Genomic DNA, 21,713 nt, shown 5'->3' on the forward strand with positions numbered 1-21,713 from the left:
TGTAGTGGAGAAAAAGGTCTGTATAGGCTCAGTGGGAAGCTGTTTCTGAGCATCTAGTGAGGAGAATGAGCTGCAAAATATTGGTTATGTAGTCCAGAATTTAAATAAATACTGCTATCAAAGTAGAATCAATTGTTCCTTACCTCTCTGCTGACCGCTGGTGATTCATAGATAATCCTAAAACCTCAAAGGAGAAGGAAGGAAAGTGGGCTGTGACATGGCATGAGTAGTATTGTGTGTTACTGAAAGATGTGGAAATGGAAATTAAAAGATAGAGAGCACCGTTCACTTTAATAAAATATTCTGGACCTGGTTTTATGTCTTGTGTGTTTTTCTTCTCTTTCCTTGGTATTAACCGCCCCCCCACCACCACCCAGCTCGCACAGGAACACCTGTGTTCTGCTTCCAGCAGCTTCAACAACTTCAGTTTTTTAGGAACTTCCTTACTGCTGCCCCGCCTCCTCAACGTTTATTAAGGGACAGTATTGTAATGATTGTAGTTAACAAACAATCTCTTAGGTCTTTCCTCAGTTCTGCTAGGGCTCCTGCATTTCCAAGTCAGGAAAGGGGACTGAATGAAGGTCCGTGTCAGGTTTGAAGCAATCTTTCCTTTTGCGGTTTCAACTCAGTTTTGACGTGCTAAAGCCAACTAGGCTGTCCAGAGCTCTCGAGGAATAAGTCTGAATGAATGAATGTTTTCCACTTTGCTGAGGGATTTACACTCCCCCAAACTAAAGCATTGGCACTGAAAAAACTGTGATCCGTGTTTGGGGTGATTCTTGTGACAGAAGTGTCCTACGCCACTTGTTTGCCTTCCTAAGTGGAACGAAGGGACCCCGAGTTAATGGGGTGCCTGAGCCATTATGATGAGTGTGAGTTATCTCACTGCCGCGGGAGCTGAACATCGCAGAATGCAGCCCAGGAAGCAGTGGAGTGATGCTCATAGAACCCGTGCCTGCTTGAAGAGCTTTGGACTGCTCCACTTATTAATTCTTCTCTTTCTGATCGATTTTTCTCTCTCTCTTCTTGCTTTGGGTTTAACCCAGTGTGCTTGCCTCTTGCAGGACATTTTTCAACATCTAAGAACTTGTGGATGGTAGGGATCAATCAGACCACCTCTTACAGGGATGACCAGACTGTAGCATGGGTGCCACCATGCACATGGTGCTCATTGGTCCTTGCGTTTTCCCTGTGGATTGAGACATTCAGCCTTAGAACCTACCTCAAGACTGCCACTGCCAATGAGTTGAGCGTCAGATGAAACCTGTTTACCTATCATCTGTCATCTGCCTACGCTCCTTCAATGTGCAAGTGAGGAAAACCAAGACCCAGAGCTGCACAGAGTTAGAATCCAGGCCTTTTGGTTCTCAGACCTGTACTCTTCCCACCGGTGGGCTTAAGCAAGCCTGTTGGAACTGTGAAAAAAAGACCTGAGGGAGGAAGAGGGGAGCTCTCACAAGATACATGGGCATGTGTTTGTGCTGATTCTATGACATCTCTTTGGCTTTCTTCCTGATTCTTTGCTATTTCCAATTGGTGGTGTTGTCAGCAGGGAATTCTAGGTAATAAAGGAATTGTGCTTTTTAGTTTAACAAAAGAACCCGGAAGTTACTACCAGCCCTAGCTCATGTTTCGCTTCTGTGATCACTTCCTCACTTGCCTGGCATCAGTCCTTAGAAGAACTGTCAGTCCAAGGCCAGTGGGGAGGACAAGGAGAGAGATTGTGTATTTATTTACTGTGGTGGTGGTGGTGGTGGTGGTGGGGTGTGTGTGTGTGTGTGTGTGTGTGTGTGTGTGTGTGTGTGTGTGCGCGCGCGCGCGCGCGCGCAGGCACACACCTTAGACAGGAGAAGAAAACTAACACTAAGGGGGAGGCCCAGCTCCAGGTAGCAGCAAGAGGCTGGCTAATCCTTTCATTTGGACCCTGCCCCGGTAAGGACAAAGCACCTCTTATTTAGAAAAGCCTTTGCTATTCATGCTGTTGCTATTTCAAAGTAAGTTAGATAGAGGGTGTGAACGGCTCTTTGAAATTTTTCTTTTTCAGTATATTTGGGGGAGGGAAAGTTTCTTCAGAAAGAAAGAAATCACCCAAGTCAATACCACATTGCAAATACTTCTGTATCATTATCTTGAAACTTACTTTTCTTAAATAGTCTGTTTTCTTTTTCTAATCATGAGAGTAATACATGCACATGATAAAAACCCAGACAGGAGAGCAGAACAGTGAGACATGGCTGTCTTAGTTTCCTCCCCACTCATCTAGGCCCAGGTGATCGATGTTAGCAGTCTTTGTGTCCACACACATATTCCCTACATACACATATGCATACGTATAAGATATCCGGGCATACTGGCTGTCTTAGTTTGCTGGAGCTGTCATAACCCAAGTACCACAGACCAGGTAGTGTAAACAACAGAAATTTAATTTCTCACAGATCTGGGAGCTAGAAGTCCGAGATTAAGGAGGCTTCTCTCCTTAACTTGTAGATGGCTGTCTTCTCCCTGTGTCTTCACATGGTCTTCTTTCTGTGTGTCTCTGTGTCCTAATCTCTTCTTACAAGGACACCAGTCATGTTGGATTAGGGTCCACCCCAGTGACGTTATTGAATCTTAACTACCTCTTTAAGGGCCGTCTGTCTAAATAAAGTCATGTTTGGAGATACAGGGGGTTAGGACTTCCAACATATGACTGGAGGGGCGGGGGCAGGGACACAGTTGAGCCCATAACACTGTCTTATTCTTTTAAACTATGTCCTATTGTATGGATAGTCCATAATTCATTTATTCCGCCCCTGTGTAGCTGGAGAATAAGACCTTTTTTATGCTTTTTTAAAAAAAAATTTATCTTTGGCTACGTCGGGTCTTCATTGCTGAGAGTAGGCTTGCTCTAGTTGCGGCGAGCAGGGGCTACTCTTCGTTACGGTGCGCAGGCTTCTCTTTGCGGTGGCTTCTCTTGTTGCGGAGCATGGGCTCTAGGCGTGCAGGCTTCAGTAGTTGTGGCACATGGGCTCAGTAGTTGTGGCTCATGGCCTCTAGGGCACAGGCTCAGTAGTTGTGGCGCACGGGCTTTGTTGCTCTGCGGCATGTGGGATCTTCCCACATGAGGGATCGAACCCGTGTCCCCTGCATTGGCAGGCAGGTTCTTAACCACTGTGCCACCAGGGAAGTCCCCATTTTTATGCTTTTAATGAACAACCTTATACCTAAATCTCTGTGCCCTTGTGTAAGTATACCTGCAGGGTGAACTTCTAGAAGAATTGCAAACATCGTCCTCCCAAAAGATTGTCCTGGGTCCCTCTTGAATGTATACTGATTTCTTGTGGAAGAAGATTGTGTGCAGTATCTACAAATTAAAGCCCTTAATAATGAACTCTTTGTGATACAATGTGGGTGTGAGAAATTCAGAGTGCAGCACATGGCTTGTGCCCTTGGCCCTATGGAGTGGGATTGCCAGCCCTTTTGTTTGAGGAGTGTTGCTGTTATGACTTTATCATATATTATTCATTCAACATTTATTGAGCCGTTGATGGGCACTGTTTTGTTCATATGTTGTTGTTTGTTTTTTGATAGACTTATTTTTAAGAGATATTTTAGGTTCACAGCAAAATTGAGAGAAAGGTACAGAGATTTCCCGTATACCCTCTGCCCCTACACACGCACAGCTTTCCGCATTATTCACGTCCCTCGCCAGAGTGGTACATTTGTTACAACCAGTGAAGCTACGTGGACACATTATTATTATTTAAAGTCCATAGTTTACATTAGGGTTCACTCTTGGTGTTGTACATTCTACCTTTGTTTTTTGTACCTTGACTTGTTCAGTAAAATGTTTAGGTCCTCTGGAGTTGGGGGTAACAAGACAGAGGCGCTTCTCTCCAAGCTTGTGACAGTCCCAGAAGTTAGGTTGGCCAGGAGTTGCTTTCTCCAGTTTTGAGGGTGAAGAGTAGGGGAGTGACATGCTCGCAGAAATAAAGCTGTAAGTGGCAAGGAATAAAAGGGAAACCCATTTTATTCTAAATTATGCTCTTCCGGAAAGAAGTAGTAAGTCAGCAGGGCTGTGAGATTTTCCTCACTGCTAACATAACATTGCTTGTGTGGATGCTGTTTTGAATTTCCACTTCCATATCAGCATTTAGCTTAAGATAATGCACTTGTACTATGGTATTGGTGATTGGCTTAGTTTGCTTTCATAAATAACTTTTAGGCTAGTAGAGAAGTGCTCTTTGATTCTGATATTAGGTATGTGTGTATGTATGTACACTTGTCTGTATATATGTATACACACACATAAATACCATAGCACTCTATGTAGGGTGAAAGTAAAAAATAAGGAGAGTTTAAAAAATTAGATTCATACAACAACACATGACTTTAATGACAGAGTAGGATTAAACCAATGTGATTTTCTCTTCACGTTTTCCATGATCACATTCCTCTGTCACTATTTGTCTTTAAATGACCAGTTAGGCTGACTTTATGTCTGTCTGTGTTCATTTTTCCCCTCTGTGGAGATAGTAAGTGTAAATGTTGATTCTGCTATGGGTAAGTTCTCTCATGGGATGTATCAACTGCTTCTAAATATTTCTTTTTCCAGATAGGATAAATATTTGATCACATTTGAAATACAGTAAAACTGGTTATCTAAGACCATAGAGCTTAAAGAGTTAGCAACCCATGAATGAGGCAGTTTGGAAAGAATTTGGCAGGCAGAGGAGGAGGGAGGCGGGTCCAGGCCAGAAGCCAGCTAAGCCAGTGGGAGCGGAGAAGAGGGAGCAGGGGAGGGAGAGGAAAGAAACACTGGGGCATATGAGTGGAAAGGGATCAATAAAATCAGGGACAGAGAATATGGATGAGTGAACTGTAAAGGAAGGTGGCCTGCAAGAACACCACACAGGCAGCAGTGTTAGGATCCCACTTGTGTGATCTGTTAGCTCAGCCCAATAGAATAGCTTGTCTTGCAAAGCAGTAGCCCAGCTTTCTGAGGCAAGAAGAGTCTTGAGAAAAATGGCTTAGAAAACTGAATGTAAGATGGAGAGAGTACATTAAGAAATTTAAAGTAATGAAATAGTACAGAATGACAAAGGGCTCCCACAATGGCGCTTCCATGAAGTAGATGAAATATCTTGGGAAATGCGTATGTTTCCAAGATCCGTCCTAACGTCATTGTGATTATAACCTGTTGTGGTCTTACACCTGTGATCTCTTCTTACTGTAAGTGATGTTTATAGTGTAGTCTTCTAATTGATGCTTGTTTTGAAGCCATGCAAAGCTCTGAACTTCCTGCTAAATCATTATCAAGAGATTGCATTGTTAGGTTTTGTGTATAGTGTCAATACATGTAGGTTTGGTTGTTATTCGTGGTTTATGGTAATCTCTTTTGTATTATTCCCTATTTGCTAAACGGATATCCCTCCCTAACACCAGGTGTGTCTGATTAGGTTGTCCAAGAGACCACCGAGTACACTAAGTACTGTCAGCACCCTCACTTTAAAAAATGAGGAGTCTGGGGCTTCCCTGGTGGTGCAGTGGTTGAGAGTCTGCCTGCCGATGCAGGGGATAAGGGTTCGTGCCCTGGTCCAGGAAGATCCCACGTGCTGCGGAGTGGCTAGGCCCGTGAGCCATGGCCGCTGAGCCTGCGCGTCCAGAGCCTATGCTCCACAACGGGAGAGGCCACGGCAGTGAGAGGCCCACGTACCACAAAAAATAATAATAATAATAATAATGAGGAGTCTGAGTCTTGAAAATGCTTATAGCTGGTAGGTGGCAGAGCCAGGCCCCAAACCCAGGTTTACAGATCTAGTTTCCTTTTAGGGCAGTGAAAATACTCTGATACATAATGTTGCATATATGTCATTATACATTTATCTAAACCTGTTCAGTATATGACACCGAGAGTGAACCCAAAATGTACCATTCTGGTGACTGATATTGATAATGGGGGAGGCTATACATGTGTAGGGGTAGGGGGCGTATGGAAAATCTCTGTGCCTTCCCCTCAGTTTTATTGTGAACCTAAAACTACTCTAAAAAAACAAACTCTTTAAGAAGAAGAAAAAAATTAACACCAGATCCAAACCTGAAAACTTAATTCCCTATTTTATTTAATATTCTCAAATAAAATTATGTCCGGTTGCATTGACCAGTAAAGCCCAATCCTGCCCCACTCATTAGCCTAAAGCCTACCCTTAGGGGCGTGAAGCTGTGGTCAACAACAACGTGTAAGAGGCACCTGTGCCTTTTGTGCTTCAAGTAACCCCCCCCCATGCAGTTCATTCTTTGGCTCATGGATTTTGACAGGTCCCTTTCTTGGGCCCAACTTCTTGGTATTCCCGTCCTTCCCACTTCACTTAGTCCTTTTTCTAGTTCTTGGCTTCTTCTCTTGCTCTTCCCTGATTGGTTTTCGTCTAAGAGTGATCACAGTGCTTCAGGTGAAGTGTGCCTTTTCTGTTTAAGTATTGGGCATCTCCCAAGCCATCATGTTTATTAAAGACAATGTCAGACCAATTCTGGCGAAAACTTTGTTCACGCACTCAACTGTTCACACATGTCCTATGGGCAGGACGCCTTGGAGGAATGGTAGCTCACCTGCAGAGGTCTGGGGTGAGCAGGTTTGTGAAGGAGAGGCTCCGAGAGGGTGTTTTGTGTTCCTTTCCTAGTTGGCCTGCTGCTGTGGGAATGCTGGCTGCTCCTACTGCTGTGGCTGCTGCCCCAAGATCCGCCAGTCCCGGAGCACCCGCTTCATGTACGCGCTCTACTTCATCCTGGTCGTCGTCATCTGCTGCATCATGATGTCCAACACCGTGGCCAACGAGATGAGGGAGCATGTAAGTCAGCCCTTCACCTCTTCCTACTGCTGATGAACGGTTGATGAGGGTGTGTGGGAAACATTCCGTTTAGAGGATGGGGCCCACCCACCCCAGGGTGGTTTAGGGTTATACCCGCTCTCCCTAAACTGCCCTGAAGCCTCTTCAGTGCTTTCCTTCCAAGTGGGCGAACCCTTCACCGTCTCTATTTTAGTAGAAGGACAGATGCCATCTGATGCTTTTGGTGCAGAAGATTGTGTGTGTTGTCTTGGCCTCATTTTGGGTTTTTTTTGTTTGTCTTTTTTCCTTTTTGGCCATGCCGTATGGCATGTGGGATCTTGGTTCCCTGATCTTGGTTCCCTAACCAGGAATCAAACCCACGCCCCCTGCAGTGGAAGCACAGAGTCTTAGCCACTGGACCGCCAGGGAAGTCCCATCTTAGCCTTGTTGATGGCCGTTCCTGATTAGATGTGTAGTCTTTTCTTATAGACTTTTGTACTCTTCCCTTGTCCTAAGGCTGTCTGCCAGTGTCCCTAGTAGCAGCTGTTATATATAAACACTTAATGCGGCCAGTATGGTAAAGCCTACATAATCCCACAGATAATGAGGAGTGGGCTATTGGCCAAGTTTTACTTTTCTGGACATGTCACTTGTGGGGTGGGTGTCTCCAGGGGTGAGGGACGGATTTGCTTCCATCCGTTTCCTGGGCAGTGTCTACAAAGGTATCCCTGGTACGTGATGCTGATAGAGACACATATAGGGCCTTTTTCTGGAATTTCCTCATAGTAGGCCTGATTATGGGGGGAGGTGTTGGGGGTTCTGAGGGAGCCCAGTAAATAACACCATCCTTCCCCTCTGAGGTTTTGAACAAATTGACAAAAAAGACTACAGTTTCAGCGGGTAGATGCCAAACATCACCTTTATCCCCCCAGAAGTCGATGTAAGACATTGTGACTCGTATCTGCAAGGAAGTGGTCTTCCTACTACTGAACCCCAAAATGAGTCAGACTTAACCCATTTGGGGACCCCACCTGAGCCAGGGAGCACTTCCTCTGCAGGGGCACAGTTTGCTGGGAAGAGCTGCAGGCGTGTTCTCTGGGGGCAACTCTCCTCAGAGGGAAAGCGGGAGAGGAAAGGCTAGCCAGCCAGACCCCATTTGCCCCACAGCCTTAGTGCTGAGCACTGCATCTTCCTGGGGCCAGCAGAGTGAGGGGGGGACAAGGTCAGGGCAGTGCCCTACTGGAAGCCTGGAGATGGCATCGCCAGGAGCAACTCCTGAGGAAGTGTTTGTTCTCCCCAACCTTATGCTGAAACTGCAGACTATTTTAAATGCACTCAAGGGCTTCAGAACAACCATGTTTTTAGAAGCACTTGTTATACTCTTATCCGTTAGTTAAAGTAGTCCCTTTGAAGCTTTCTGTTGGGTAATGCTTTTATAACTGTGGTGGTATGATCTGGAATATACTGGAACTAATGTGAAAACTTGTGAAATTTAGATTCTCCTCTGATTGCTTTAAACTGTGGATCTCTGTTCAGTAAGGCCCTGCAGTGGGAGCCATGGGTCATTCAAACTTGAGAGAAAAGGAGCTTCTAACCCAGAGACAGGTATGAAGTCTTCTGAGGCTTAAAACCAGGTAGAAGTTGTGTCTTATGAGAGGATGCATGAAGTGCTGTGGAAGTTTGGAGGCAGGGAGACCAAGGGCTAAGGCTGCCTTGTTCGTCTCCACCAGGTCCTACTCCATCTCGGTGGTGGTTTCCACTCTTCTCTTCTTCTTAACTTGGTTTAATCTTAAATGTTTGTGACAAGAAGTTTGAGAGGAGGAATACTTGAAAAGGTAGAGTTTAACTCTTATTCTGAAGGTCTGTTTAATCTCCCACTTCTTACCTTAGCTTTTCAGGTAACTTAATATTCTCTTTTTAAATGAACAAGCATTGGCTTAAGGACCCACTGTGGGGCTTCCCTGGTGGCTCAGTGGTTAAGAATCCGCCTGCCAATGCAGGGGACACGGGTTCGAGCCCTGGTCCGGGAAGATCCCACATGCCGCGGAGCAACTAAGCCCGTGTTCCACAACTACTGAGCCTGCGCTCTAGAGCCCGTGAGCCACAACTGCTGAGCCCACGTACCACAACTACTGAAACCCGCATGCCTAGGGCCCGTGCTCCGCAACAAGAGAAGCCACGACAATGAGAAGCCCGCGCACGGCATCAAGGAGTAGCCCCCACTCGCCGCAACTAGAGAAAGCCTGCATGCAGCAACGAAGACCCAACACAGCCATAAATAAAGAAGGAGGGAAGGAAGGAGGGAGGGAGGGAGGGAGGGAGGAAGGAAGGAAGGAAGGAAGGAAGGAAAAATTAAAAAAAAAAAAAAGGCCTCAGTGTGTCACTGTGATAGGAACTGCCAGTGTGTCCATAGTGCTCTTAAGAAGCTTTCAGTCTCCGTAGAATTAGGCTTTGGATCCCAGAAACACAATCTGAAACTACAAATGTATAGTACCTCTTAGAGATGAACCCATCAGAAACATTGTTACTGGAGGTGAAGATAATTTGGGAACCACAGGACCTATTTTAGGATATGACTTTCATAATAATAATTTTAACATTTGATTACCATCCAAGTAACCTGACGCATGGAACAGTCCCTAACAACTCCAGTCAGTATCTGACTGTTCATAGAACATTTAAGAAACAGAAGATTTAAAAAAAAGAAAAGAAAGAAGAGAAACAGAAGGTGTTGACTGGTGTTGCTAGGGAAGGCTACGTGGAAGAAGTGACTTGTGTGATAATAATGAATATTTCAATTGCTAATATCTGTTGGGTGATACCACGTGCCAGGTTTTATTCTAAGCATTTTACATTATCATCTCAGTTCATGACCACTGTACTCACCTGAGCAGTATTATCCCTGCTCTACAGATGAGGAAACTGAGGTACTGAGTCATTTAAGTACCTTGCCCAAGGTCTCCAGCTCTAAGTGGTGGAGTTGGGATTTGAATCCAGGCTGACTGAGTTCTTAGTGACTAGGCTCTGTAGGTAGAATAAGGACAACACATGTGTAGAAGGACAGGGAGGAAACATGGGCAGGTAGAATGACGTGCAGGAATCTCAGTGCTAAGGTGAGGCATTTGACCGTGGTCTCATGGCAAGTGGGAAGCCATTATAGATTCTTGAGTAGGAGGCTGTTGTCATAGAAACAGGCCGAGATACTCAGGGAGGTGAGCCCAGCAGTGGTGTGTGTGCAGTGTGACTTGGGGTCAGAGCAGAGGGAAGGAGGAAGGGAGGGAGAGAGGGAAGGAGCAACCCCGAGGCCTCACAGAGGCTCTTGTAAATGTTTCTGTGCCTGTCCCCTGAAGGTACTGATTTGAAAATGGTTTGGCTGGGCTTCCTGAATAGGGAATGAGGCCCCTGTGGGTGAAACCAACACTTCCCATCTCTAAGGCCTCACAGGGGGCCAGCCAGCTGGTCACCAAGTCAGCTTGTTTCTGGGCCTATAGAATAGAGGCTGGCCTCACCCTCAGGCGGTGCTTGAGGGCGGGGCGCTGAAAGGTCCCTTGGGGGATGCACACTGGGCTTCTGCTGCAGTCCTCCCTCCTTGTTGGCCTGGGGAAATGGTTGAGGGTGTGACAGGAAGAGGGGAAGCACATATCCTTGTAACAGCCCAGATGGGAGAGCACAATTGCCTCCTACCCGGCATCCTTGCCTTCCTGCGCAGTGCCCAGGGCTCCGTCCGGAGCCACGTGGCCTTTGGTGTGCGGATTTTGAACACAAGGCAGTGCCTTTTCAGTTGTTTTCAGTTTTTGCCTTGGCTTCCCAATGCGGCCTGTGTTGTAGTTTGAGCGAGAGGGAACTGCAAAGAACTGCTGGGCCAGACTTCGTCCCGCCTGTTCTCTCTCCGGAAACTCCTCTTTCCCGTGAGAACTTTGGCTCTGCTGTGCTGGTTGAATGGGATGCGATTTCTGTCTTCTCCTGGAGCATTTTTCCCATCTCAAAACATACCAGCCATTTTATTGCAGGTCATTCTTGTCAGTGACCATGTAATTCACGCAGGAACAGTCTTGAGATATTTGATGCTTGTGGGGATTAAAAATCCATTTTAGAATGTAGAACAGCAACCACAAAATGGGCGAGAGATTTAAGCCTCCTGACCGGCACCAGTAAATCAAGGTGTAACTTCTGTGTGGAGACCAATGATGACACTTTGAGTTTGGGCGTCCTAGGAAGCTGTGCGGGCATTTGGGGAGGGAGGAGAAAGGAAGGCTCTTCTTGTTTCCTGTGGGACAGGAGCCTCTAAGACTAAGCCTGCATTGGGAAAGGGAGGACAGGACATCTACATGGCCCTCAAGGCTTATTTCCTGTGAGCTGTGTGCCAGGCCGAGGGAAGAAGAGTCCTAAAGTTTCCTGAGTGGAAGAATCCATTTTCTCCATCCCACGTTCCACTTGGTGCCCAGGCTGCTCTGAGGCATTGACATGGGTGGTAGGTAGTACCTGAACCTTTGCGTTTTTTTTTTTTTCTCCCAGAACCAAAACATACCTCCCACATCGTGGAAGGCGCGTTTGTGTTGTTGTTTTAGTGTGTTTCTTTGCTTGAAATTTAAATCTTGAAGAATCATTCCTTGTATTGAGAGGAGAAGCTCCTATGATGTTTGTTTTTGATAGCAATCTTTTTTTGTTCCTTCAGGTTCTTTTTGTTTTTTTTTCTTTTTGCGGTACGCGGGCCTCTCACTGTTGTGGCCTCTCCCGTTGCGGAGCACAGGCTCCGGATGCGCAGGCTCAGCGGCATTTGGGATCTTCCCGGACTGGGGCACAAACCCGTGTCCCCTGCATCGGCAGGCGGACTCTCAACCACTGCGCCACCAGGGAAGCCCCCTTCAGTTGTTTTAAAAGGTGTTAAAGTTTTGTTTGTACTCTTACTGAATCTCTTTTGGAGACATGGTTTGCTTTATACATTATTTTCTGCTGGTGAGTTTGGGTCAGTTTTCCTCTGAGTGAGTAAGAATGTGGAAATTGAACCATTCCTACGATTGGATGAGAAGAGCTTTTCCGTTCTTTTCAGCACAGGATGATAATGTTGCAGGGTAGAGTGGGCTTCAAAGGAGGGTTGGACGAGATCTGACAGGACCCAGAGTTGAGGGGGGCTGAGGGCTGCAGTCTCCTCAGTGTCTTAAAAGAAGCTTCTGAATTCCATTCTCTCCCTGGACTTAATGAAAACCAGCTCTTGATGGTAGAACCCCTGATGCTCCAGCCTCCCCCACTAGCCAGTGATACACCCAGAGACTTCAGGTGCGCCTGGAAATCTCCTAGCTCAGGCATTGTTAAGTTGGCTTACAGGCTCTTGTTTGGCCAGCAGATTTTTCTGTTTTTAATGTGCATTTAGCTGCCTGCTTCTTGCATTTGGCAAGAAGTAAGGGGCTAGCATGCTGTAGCTCGCCACAGGCCCCATCACTGGATGTTTACTTACATCAGGTCCCATACATTTACCCTTACTTCTTGCCCCCCAAGAATAGCATTTGGATTTGAAACTCCTGAAATAGCTTAAACTCTTTGAGTTCATGAGTTTCTGAAAAGGCTGTAACTGTCAGAACGGACACCAGGCTTCTTACCCACCCCTGACGGTGAGCGGTAGGGAGGTTGCTTAATGTGCTCCAGTGGTCTTTGCAGATCTTTACGCACAGCCCCAGGCCGGGGCCCGAGAAGCCTGTCTCTGCCGTAACTCGTCTACCCTTGGCACGCTGGAATCTGGCATTTTTATCCAAGTAACTATTTAGAAATTGTCTGGTCACTTTGGTCCACTGGACTCAATGGACCACTCAGTTTCAGGACTAAGTGGAGGTGGGACGCTGCTTGGATCTAAATCTGCCCCTCCTTCAGTTACATTTCCAAGTTACAGTCATCACCTCCCCCCACCCCTTTAAAAAAATCTTAAGTAGGTATTCTACTCGCGATTTCTACAGTTATCATGAAGTCCAAAATTTGCCAGGGAAGGGCAACAGGGATGGATGTTGAGGCTGCCAACTGTGGATTTAGGCCCCTGGAACAGAGGTAGCAGGATGGGCTTAAAGGACTTTTCTCTATTTATTCAGAAAATCCAGTCTCTCTCCACACATTCCCTGGAGGTGATATATAAATTAGCTTTGGTCTGTATTTCTCAGTCATTTTCACTGTTCATTAGAAGAAGGAGACGTGGTAATGGGAAATTCATGTACATTAGCTGTATTAACATAAGATTATGTGGACATAAGTGGATGAAAATGAAATAAAGGAGGACTGTTTATAGCCAGGCTCGTTCCGAGGCCATATCCACATCTGGTCATCCATTCCCCCACCCCCACCCCCCGCGAGTGTGGTCACCTCCTGGCCTGAGCCCTTCTCCTTTGCCTGCTTTCCCTGAGCCGTGCTTTCATTTTCTGCTTTGGTTATTCCTAATGTTTATCTGCTGGTTGAGGCACACTTTTCTCAGGACAGTGCTGGGGACAGATCCATTCTCCCCCTTTTTTCTAGGTCCAGTGCTGACCACATACTTTACCCACGCAGGTCATAAAAGGGTTGGGTTTCTACTCTGCATTCAGGCAGTCCTGATTCGACCCCACCAGGCTCCTTGATGTCCTGTTCCAATTGTCTTATTTAGCTTTGGATTGTCCCCATGTCCCTAGCTTCACACGTTCACTTCCCCTCAGACTTCTTTCTCCAGATAACTAACCCCATGGGTGACCCCATGAGGATGCTGTTTGTACTTGTATGTCTCCCAGATGATACTCCATTTTCAAATTCTGGAGTTCCCACAGTGTAGCAACTGTAGATGAACACAGAAGCTACTTTCCTTAGAGATGACTTAGATTTCAAAACGCTCTCCTGAGTATACACCCTGTGGTCAGTTCACAGTGACATTTAACCATACTTCGGTGGTTCCTAGAGTTGACAGAGCTTTGATCCAGCATGTTAGAGATGCTGAAATTTGGTAACGAGCTACTCTACTTTTTTTTAACCTACAGTATTAGGAATATGAAAGCATTAGAATAAGTATTGGTTTTGGGAAAGCCCTCCCAGTCCCGTTCCCATTCCCGTCACAGGGGGTAAAAAAAAAAATAAATAAATGAAACAAAGTTACTAGTTAAAGGATCTAGTTAAACAGATAAGAAATGGAAAAAAGGATGCAGCTCCCATTCATAAGTGTTCTGCCCAGTGAAGAGACAGCAGGTACTATGCGATGTTAAGTGTCATGCAGAGAAAATATTGCTCTCTTTTTAGAGTATAATTTGGATAAAACATTATTTTAAAGTGGAAGAATCTTAAGTTATAACCCTAACCACCCCCCTCATTTGACAGATGAGAGGTTGTGGCGCAGGGCAGTGAGGTGGCTTGTCCAACGCCATGACACCAGGTAGAGCTGGGACAAGGACCCAGGAGTGCTGGTCCCCGGCCAGGGGTGCCTCTCTGGCCTGTACGACTGGGTTCGGCTGTTGCTCAGATGTTCACAGAAGTAGCAGAGGAAGCCTTAGCAAACTTATCCTTCCTCTTGATTCCTGATCTTTCTTCTGGACTTGCTGGTGAGGGAGAAGTATTTCCTCTGGAAATAGTACCACCTCGGGCCCTCAGTGGCTTTCTTAGCTTATCTTCCCCACTTGCCTCCTTCCCTTTGTAAAGCCAGAAGCTGGGCTCTAGGGATGATGGTTAGTCTGAAATAAAAAATAGGGGCAACCACAAATCCAATACTTATTTATTCGTTGGCGTTGCATGTGAAATAGAACCTGCCTTCAAGTTGTGTTTGGTGTGACCATCTTTTCAAAGTAAACAAACAGCAGCAATGAAAAATATTCCAGTTTGATCCCAAACACCATGTAGTTTGTTGCAATATAGAATGACAGGTATTCATGCTGAAGCTGGAAAGTCTGGCTCTTGTTTTGATCTTGGTCATTACTGGTTTCATGTTAAGAGAACTGTGTACCTGAGACGTGGCATCGTGCATTGAAGTTTTCGGGAGTAGAACTCTCCATTCTCAGCTGGCATTTTGTGCTTTTGTGTTAGAACAAGTGTTGAATTAGTGCCAAAAAAAATATTGCTGACCCAGTTATTTGAGTCTGGAGTATTTTTTTTTTTTAATCCAGCTGAGATAGAATGCTTTTCAAAAGTCCTCGTTCTGAACAGCAGCTGAGTTCTTTGTACTGTTGTACTTTATATGTGTCCAGTGTATCAGCGAGTGTGTTTCTGAGGTTAAAGGTGGGCCTGGGCCATTGAACTTCAAGTTCTTTGTAGAACATGGAGGGAAAATTCTCACTGTGGCCTGATCAGAGTTTCCCTGGGGTGCGCTGGCAGTGAGGTTCTACCTCTTAAATCTTGTGGGTCCCCTCCTCTCTAAGTTGGGGTGACTCTGGGGACACATGTTTCCAAACAGTTTTATCTTAGGTCTCAAGTTCATCCAGGCATAACACCACCTGGAGAAAACAGTCCCTGCAGCCCTCCCATCCCTCGCTTCTCTCATGGCTCAGGCCCCAACCTCCTGTGCTCAGTGAATGCGGGGAGAGTGATGGTTGGAAATAGTGTGGTTCTACAGGCAGTGATTTGAACTAATGTAAACCCTGCTGAGAGCCTTTTTGAGTCTGAACCAAAGACAAAGAGGTTTGATCCTAGTCCAGTAATAATGAGCTTACCAGGAGCCAGAAAACAAGAAACAATAGTTATTGTCCTCGGTCTGGAGGATCCATTACCCAGAAGCTTTGGGGGAGCATCGGATGTTAACAGGATCTCTATTTCAGGATCCATCCAACTGTAGGAGGGGTACAATGATAAGATGTGAGACCTGAAGTTTTCCTGATCCTTTTTTCTGTGACCATCAAAAGCACCTGTTAAGCAACTGTCCATAGACGGGACCGCGAAGCTCTCTGCAGATAAATGGGACAGACAAGAGCTTATGGTTGGAAACAGCTCTGTTATAAAAATGGAGCCAGAGGGAACAAATAGCACAATACACAACAGTAGCCTCAGATCGCTGGGAGCAGGAAACATAAATATTGTGAATAGTTGAGTCTTGATACTTGATAACAGAGTTTAAAAGGGTGATCGTGTTACTCGGTTAAACTGTAATCCGAGTTCATGTTTTAAAATATCTTTTAAGTCACGTAATTGATCCCTTCCTCCCTCCCTCCCTCCCTCCCTCCCTCCTTTCTTTCCTGCCTATGTAAGTGCCAGGCACTGTGGCAGGTGCAGGGGATGTGGGTGTGAGTAACATACAGTTGTCCTTAGAGAATTGGGCCTCAGGTGGAAAGTGTATAAAGAAGGTGCCCCCAGCGTTAGGCTGCATAGTTAAAAATAATCTGGGGCTTCCCGGGTGGCGCAGTGGTTGAGAGTCCGCCTGCCGATGCAGGGGACACGGGTTCGTGCCCCGGTCCGAGAGGATCCCACATGCCGCGGAGCGGCTGGGCCCGTGAGCCATGGCCGCTGAGCCTGTGCATCCGGAGCCTGTGCTCCGCAACGGGAGAGGCCACAACAGTGAGAGGCCCGCGTACCGCAAAAACAAACAAACAAACAAAAATCTGAATTCGTTAGCAAGTTGGAGACGGTGGTGTCAGCTGTCCCTTCTGTTGACCTTTGGGGTGACGTTAGAACTCAGGAGTGCTTTTTCCCCATCCTCATGGGAGACTGGGAGCCGAGGTGAGGTAGGAGGTTTGTAAAAGGGACTGGAGTGTGTTGCCCTCTAAAGCAGGGTTGAGCTTAATCACAAGGGGGGTTGGGTATTTGGGGGGGGGGGTGGTTTTTAAATTTCAGTGAGGCTGTTTATACAGTCTTAAAATTAAGTCTAAAATTATCTCTCTACATGACGGCTTTCATCTGTGTGGGTTTTATTTTTGGTTCCACACGCCATGTTTGTATAACAGATGTGAGGTTTTTTTCCTCCTATGCGGGCTTCTGACCCACAGAAAAAAAAGCATTGAACTCACAGGCATGTCCTCCACCACCTCCTCCACAAAGCTTTTTTTTTTTGCAGGCAGATAAATTAAAATCCTTAAGCTGCAGCTCTGAAAATGACATATGGGAGATGTACGATTTAATTCTCTTAAAGCACAAGTTCCGCCAGTCGCATCTCTGCTCTTCCTTTGACTTAGGATCCGTAGAATAAGTCATCACCAGTTGTCATTTGCCTTTGAGATGCTAATTCATGCTTCAGCAGCAGCTCAGCGCAGCTCCTCAGCTCTACTTCCTAGTCCTGGGCCGGGGAAACTTTTCCTGTAAAGAGCCAGCTAGTAAACGTTTCAGCTGGGAGGGCCTTGTGGTCTTTAGCAACTACTCAACTCTGCAGCCAAAACGGAATGCCAGCAAATGAGCGTGGCCGTGTTCTCTATTTACATGAACAGGAGCTAGCTGGATTTGACCCACACTCTGTCCTTTGCTTCGCTGGCCTGTGGTAGACCTCAGTGGCCCTGTGCCTGTCATATGCAGTTATTCTCTCCTTCTCCCTGAAGGGGAAACTTGAATGGCCTAAACTTTGTGCTGAGGGTACCGGAGCTCCTGATTAAGTTGCACATACTGGGCTGTGTGAGCTCGTATGTACTGGGTTGACTAGGCAAGAACAATGTAGGGATAAATTCAGTGTGACACGTTCAACAATATGATGTCTTACTCTTCCTGGCCTTTTGAAATACATGGTAAATCATTCACAGGTTAAAAAAAGTAATCATCAGCCCTTCTTTTTAGGTAGCCAAACCAAGCATTTTGGTGATTGGGAAGAAGTGGGGATGGAGAAAATGAGTGTGTGGGTACCCCAGTTCTTTGCTCCTGGGGGCCCCCAATTCCTGGTCCAGTGTAAAATGGGAAGGATGCTGGGCCAGAAACTGAAATGTCTGCCTGGCCGGGTTCTCAGAACTAGGACTGGGGAACAAGTGACTAGGGGCTCTCAGAATCTTGAGGGTATAGGTTTGGTAGGATTCAGTCTTTTGGAGGATATTAGGTTCTTGTGTCCCACCTAAGGCAAAATCATGGATAGTTGAAATTAAACCATGAAAATGCCTGAAATATCCATAAAGCAGAGCACACATGGCTTTGTGTGTACAGCATTTCACTAGAAAGGTAGCTCCTTGTTAGCATGGATTTTTTAACCTGTTTTATTCGCTGCTTGAATCTCCATATCCTAGAACAGTACCTGTACATAGTAGATACGAATGAGTCAGGGAACGAGCAAACCCTGTGCTGTGACGCTTAGGTACAGTTATATAATATATCATGTGGGATGAAGAATACACACGTAAACTCTAATTTCACTGGGCTTTTAATAATTATTTACAGAAAACAGCCATGAGCGTAGTTGGATTTGCATATGATATGTCACCACTCTATTCCAGGTTCACAAGTTCAAGAGGAAGTTAGCTGATTTGGTGCTCACTTAGGCCATAAGCACATCTTCCCACTGATGAGTGGTCTGACTAGAAAGCTCTGCCTGTTTAGACATTTAGTCCTCTTAACAGAAACTTCAGCATCTCTGTGTTCAAGAGAGAACTGTCAGTGGGCCTTGTTCCTCTCAGGGGGACACAGAGTTCTCTATCAGACCCTACATTCTGTGGGAGGGAGTGTGGGCCAATAACCGTATTTGCCATCTAGAACAAAGTCCAGGCCTCCATAGCTGCAGTTTTGTCTCTGAGGTTAGGTGTGGATTTGTTTTCTGGACTCAGAGGGCCCCCCTGTTTCCACCCCTTTTCTCTTGATTATGGGGGGCAGTGCTTACTGAGATGCTGACCCTAGGGGGGAGCAGCAGAGACTTTCCTGGCTCCGAGATGGGTGTGCAGGGGGCTCTGCGGGCATCTCTGTGCCCCTCTCCTGCTCTCCCTGTTCCCCCCAACCCTAGAGTTTTCAGAAACCCTCCCTGGGGAGAGTTTGGCAGTGTCGGTTAAAATTTAACCAATTTTATGACTCAGTATTCATCTTCTGGATGTCAGTCCTCCTAAATGCTCTACCTGTGCAGAGAGAGATATGCACAATATGGGAACTATCCATTGTACATTGTTTATAAGAGTGAAAACTCAGAAACAACGTAAATGTCTGCCACTAGCGTCACAGAAACTAAATTATGATTGGTCTGGGTTGTGGATTTCTGTATAGTAGTTAAAAAGGATGCAAATAGATTCATGTGTTGAACACGCAACAATCTGTGAGACGTAATGAGAGGGGAATAACACAGCAAAGGGCTTAAAAGGATACACATGAAAGCGTGACAGTGGTTCCCTCTGGGAAGCAGTCAGGTTAGGGTTGGAGTAATGATGGGCAAGGGGTGTCAGTTATCTGTATCTGTTATAATTTACATTTTCTTTGGCAACAAGAATATAATTACGTGTTGCTTGTATAAGTGTAAATAAATATGTTTTAGAATGATGCTTGGACTCTTATGTTTGCAGTTAGATTTCTAGAAAGCAGGGGTGAAAGGGCCACTGGGTTCACTTCCTGCCCGCTACCCAGCCCTCCTGACTGTCTCCTCTGCTCAGCCTTCAGCCCTCAGTCTGGCTTCTGCCCCCATCTGCTCTAGAGAATATTCTGATCCCTGCCCCAGATGACTCTTTGTTGGCAACTCCAATCTGCGTCGTCGTCGCATTGGTGGTATTTGACACGCTCTGCTTCTTGAAAGCCTCCCTCAGCTTCTCTCTGGTTCTGTACCTTTTCAGTTTCTTCCTTGGTTTTTTTCCCCTTCTTCCCAGTCCCCAAAGGTTTGCATTCCCCAGCATTCTGGGCTGTTCCCACCTCTGTCTCCCTCCCCCTCCTCTACCCGCATTCCTCTCCAGGTGAGTTTGTTTACTCCATTGAGTGCCTCCTTTGCCATCTCTGCTGGTCACTACCAAGTCCTTCTCTCTAGTCCTGCTGTCTTTCTGGAGCACTGCACCCTTGCTTAGCCATCTGCCCACATTTCCCCCGGATACTGGCCGCCTGTCGTTAAGAGAATGACTGCCCCTCCATCCTGAAACCGCTCTCCTGTGATTCCTATCCACTGCTGGGCCGCCGTCCAACCAACTGCCAAGCTAGGAACTGGGAATCTTAGTTCTGGGTTCCTCTGCCTTTCTTCCTAGGCCCCATCAAATCAGCACAACGGGACCTGTCTATTCCATGGCCCCAATCCCCACTGCCGTTGCCTAATTGAAGATTTATATGAGTTTTCGCTGGGATTAACTCTTCTCTCTCCTTCAAGATTAGTAACTGGCATGATTCTTGTTTGTACATTCTGCCTTCATGTTCCCTTAATTCCCTGAGCAGATTGACGTTAGCTGTCGCCTGCTTCCCTTCTGAGGAAGAGCCCGTCGTGCCATCATTATTAGTTCTCTGCAAGTTGTCTTGTTTGGATTGAAAGCTTATTATTTAAAGTTTGGTTGGAGTTGTTTTCTAACTGTCTAATCATATTTGGGGTGGTTTGATCCTGACGAATTGCTCATGGTGGAGGAGAAGCTGTGAGCACCAGTGCCGTCTCTGTCTTGCATGCTTCCGAGATTCTGGGGAGTTACTATTTGGGGATGTTAAGTTCCTGTTGGCAGAGGTGGCAGGGTCAAATAAAACCAGGCTCGGTGAAATTTTAGTTCCCCTTATGGCTTTTAATAATGACACAATGTAGACTTTTCTCATAAAAATGTCTAGAAATCCGAGCAAAAGAGATGTGAGATTGTAACTGTTTTTAAAAATAGCCCCCCGCCCCCCACAAAAAGGGCCTCAAAGGTAATAATTTACAGAGAAATGAGCCTTGGTTGCTAGAGGCCGTTGAGGGGAGGATGGAAGCTGATCTTAGTGTTCCCTGTTTCACAGCTCCTGTCCGTGGGTGGGTAACAGACAGGCATCACTCTCATGGACACTGGAATTTTTCCACAGACAAAAAGAAATTGTCTTAGAAAGTTTGAAAATAAGTGGAATATCAAAACGGGGAGAGGGTCTCAATTCTGAAATTCATTTCAAGTAAGAGATACTAAACAGAACCTACAGATATGGTTCTTATAGGTTTTATGGTATCACTCCTGCTCAGCTGCCCAAAGCTTTCTCTGCAGCTTGGTTTCATTCAGTGCCCTAAAAATTTGATGTAATGAAATGTAAGACTCATTCGCTTTGCTAATATGCCATTTTCTCATCTCTCCCAAATAATATTTTTTTTTTTTTTTTTTTTTTTTTTTTTTTTTTTTTTTTTTTTTTTTTTTTGCGGTACGCGGGCCTCTCACTGTTGTGGCCTCCCCCGTTGCGGAGCACAGGCTCCGGACGCGCAGGCTCAGCGGCCATGGCTCACGGGCCCAGCCGCTCCGCGGCATATGGGATCCTCCCAGACCGGGGCACGAACCCGTATCCCCTGCATCAGCAGGCGGACTCTCAACCACTGCGCCACCAGGGAGGCCCCCAAATAATATTTTAATATTTTAATATTATAGGAGCACGCCGCTCCTTTTCCTCTTCATTTCTGTAAGGAACACTCCCAAATTCTATACTTTATTTCTAAGTTTACAGCATGTGGGCCCCTGGCCAACTAGACCTGTAAGCCTTTCTATAGCTCTTCTATTGTTTGTTTGTATTTATTTACCTGAGATTGAAATTGTTTTGGAGGCATAGCTAGCATCTCTTCTATATAGATGAGTTACGGGGATTTTCTAGCTTCCATCTCTTTGAGCTTAATACTTGTGTTGATGTTTCAAAATGTCTTCTCTGATTTGGGAGTTCAGACATATTTTCTTTTGGGTGGCAACTAGGTCTCTGAAAGATAGGTAGTGAGCACTGTTTTTTAGAACTCAATTCTTATACAGGCATACCTTGTTTTGTTTTGTTGTCCTTTACTTTATTGCACTTCGCAAATATTGCGCTTTTTACAAATTAAAGGTTTTGGGAATGCTGCATCTAGCAAGTCTGTTGGTGCCATTTTCTCAGAAGCATTGTTCACTTCATGTCTCTGTGTCACGCTTTGGTAATTCTCACGAT

General features: G+C 45.8%; 1 protein-coding gene across 1 annotated transcript in view; it reads left to right on the forward strand.

Annotated features, from left to right (window-relative positions):
* SERINC5 (serine incorporator 5) overlaps positions 1-21,713 on the forward strand; it is a gene marked incomplete at its 5' end in the record, with an annotated part of 71,794 nt that overhangs the window by 17,515 nt on the left and 32,566 nt on the right. The window contains 2 exons of the mRNA XM_079701600.1: positions 6,454-6,608; positions 6,657-6,824. Coding sequence (XP_079557726.1) covers positions 6,454-6,608; positions 6,657-6,824 — 323 coding nt within the window. The remainder of the gene's footprint in view (positions 1-6,453; positions 6,609-6,656; positions 6,825-21,713) is intronic.

This window comes from Hyperoodon ampullatus (assembly GCF_949752795.1).
Source record: "Hyperoodon ampullatus genome assembly, chromosome: 4".
In the NCBI taxonomy this organism is placed as follows: Eukaryota; Metazoa; Chordata; class Mammalia; order Artiodactyla; family Ziphiidae; genus Hyperoodon; species Hyperoodon ampullatus.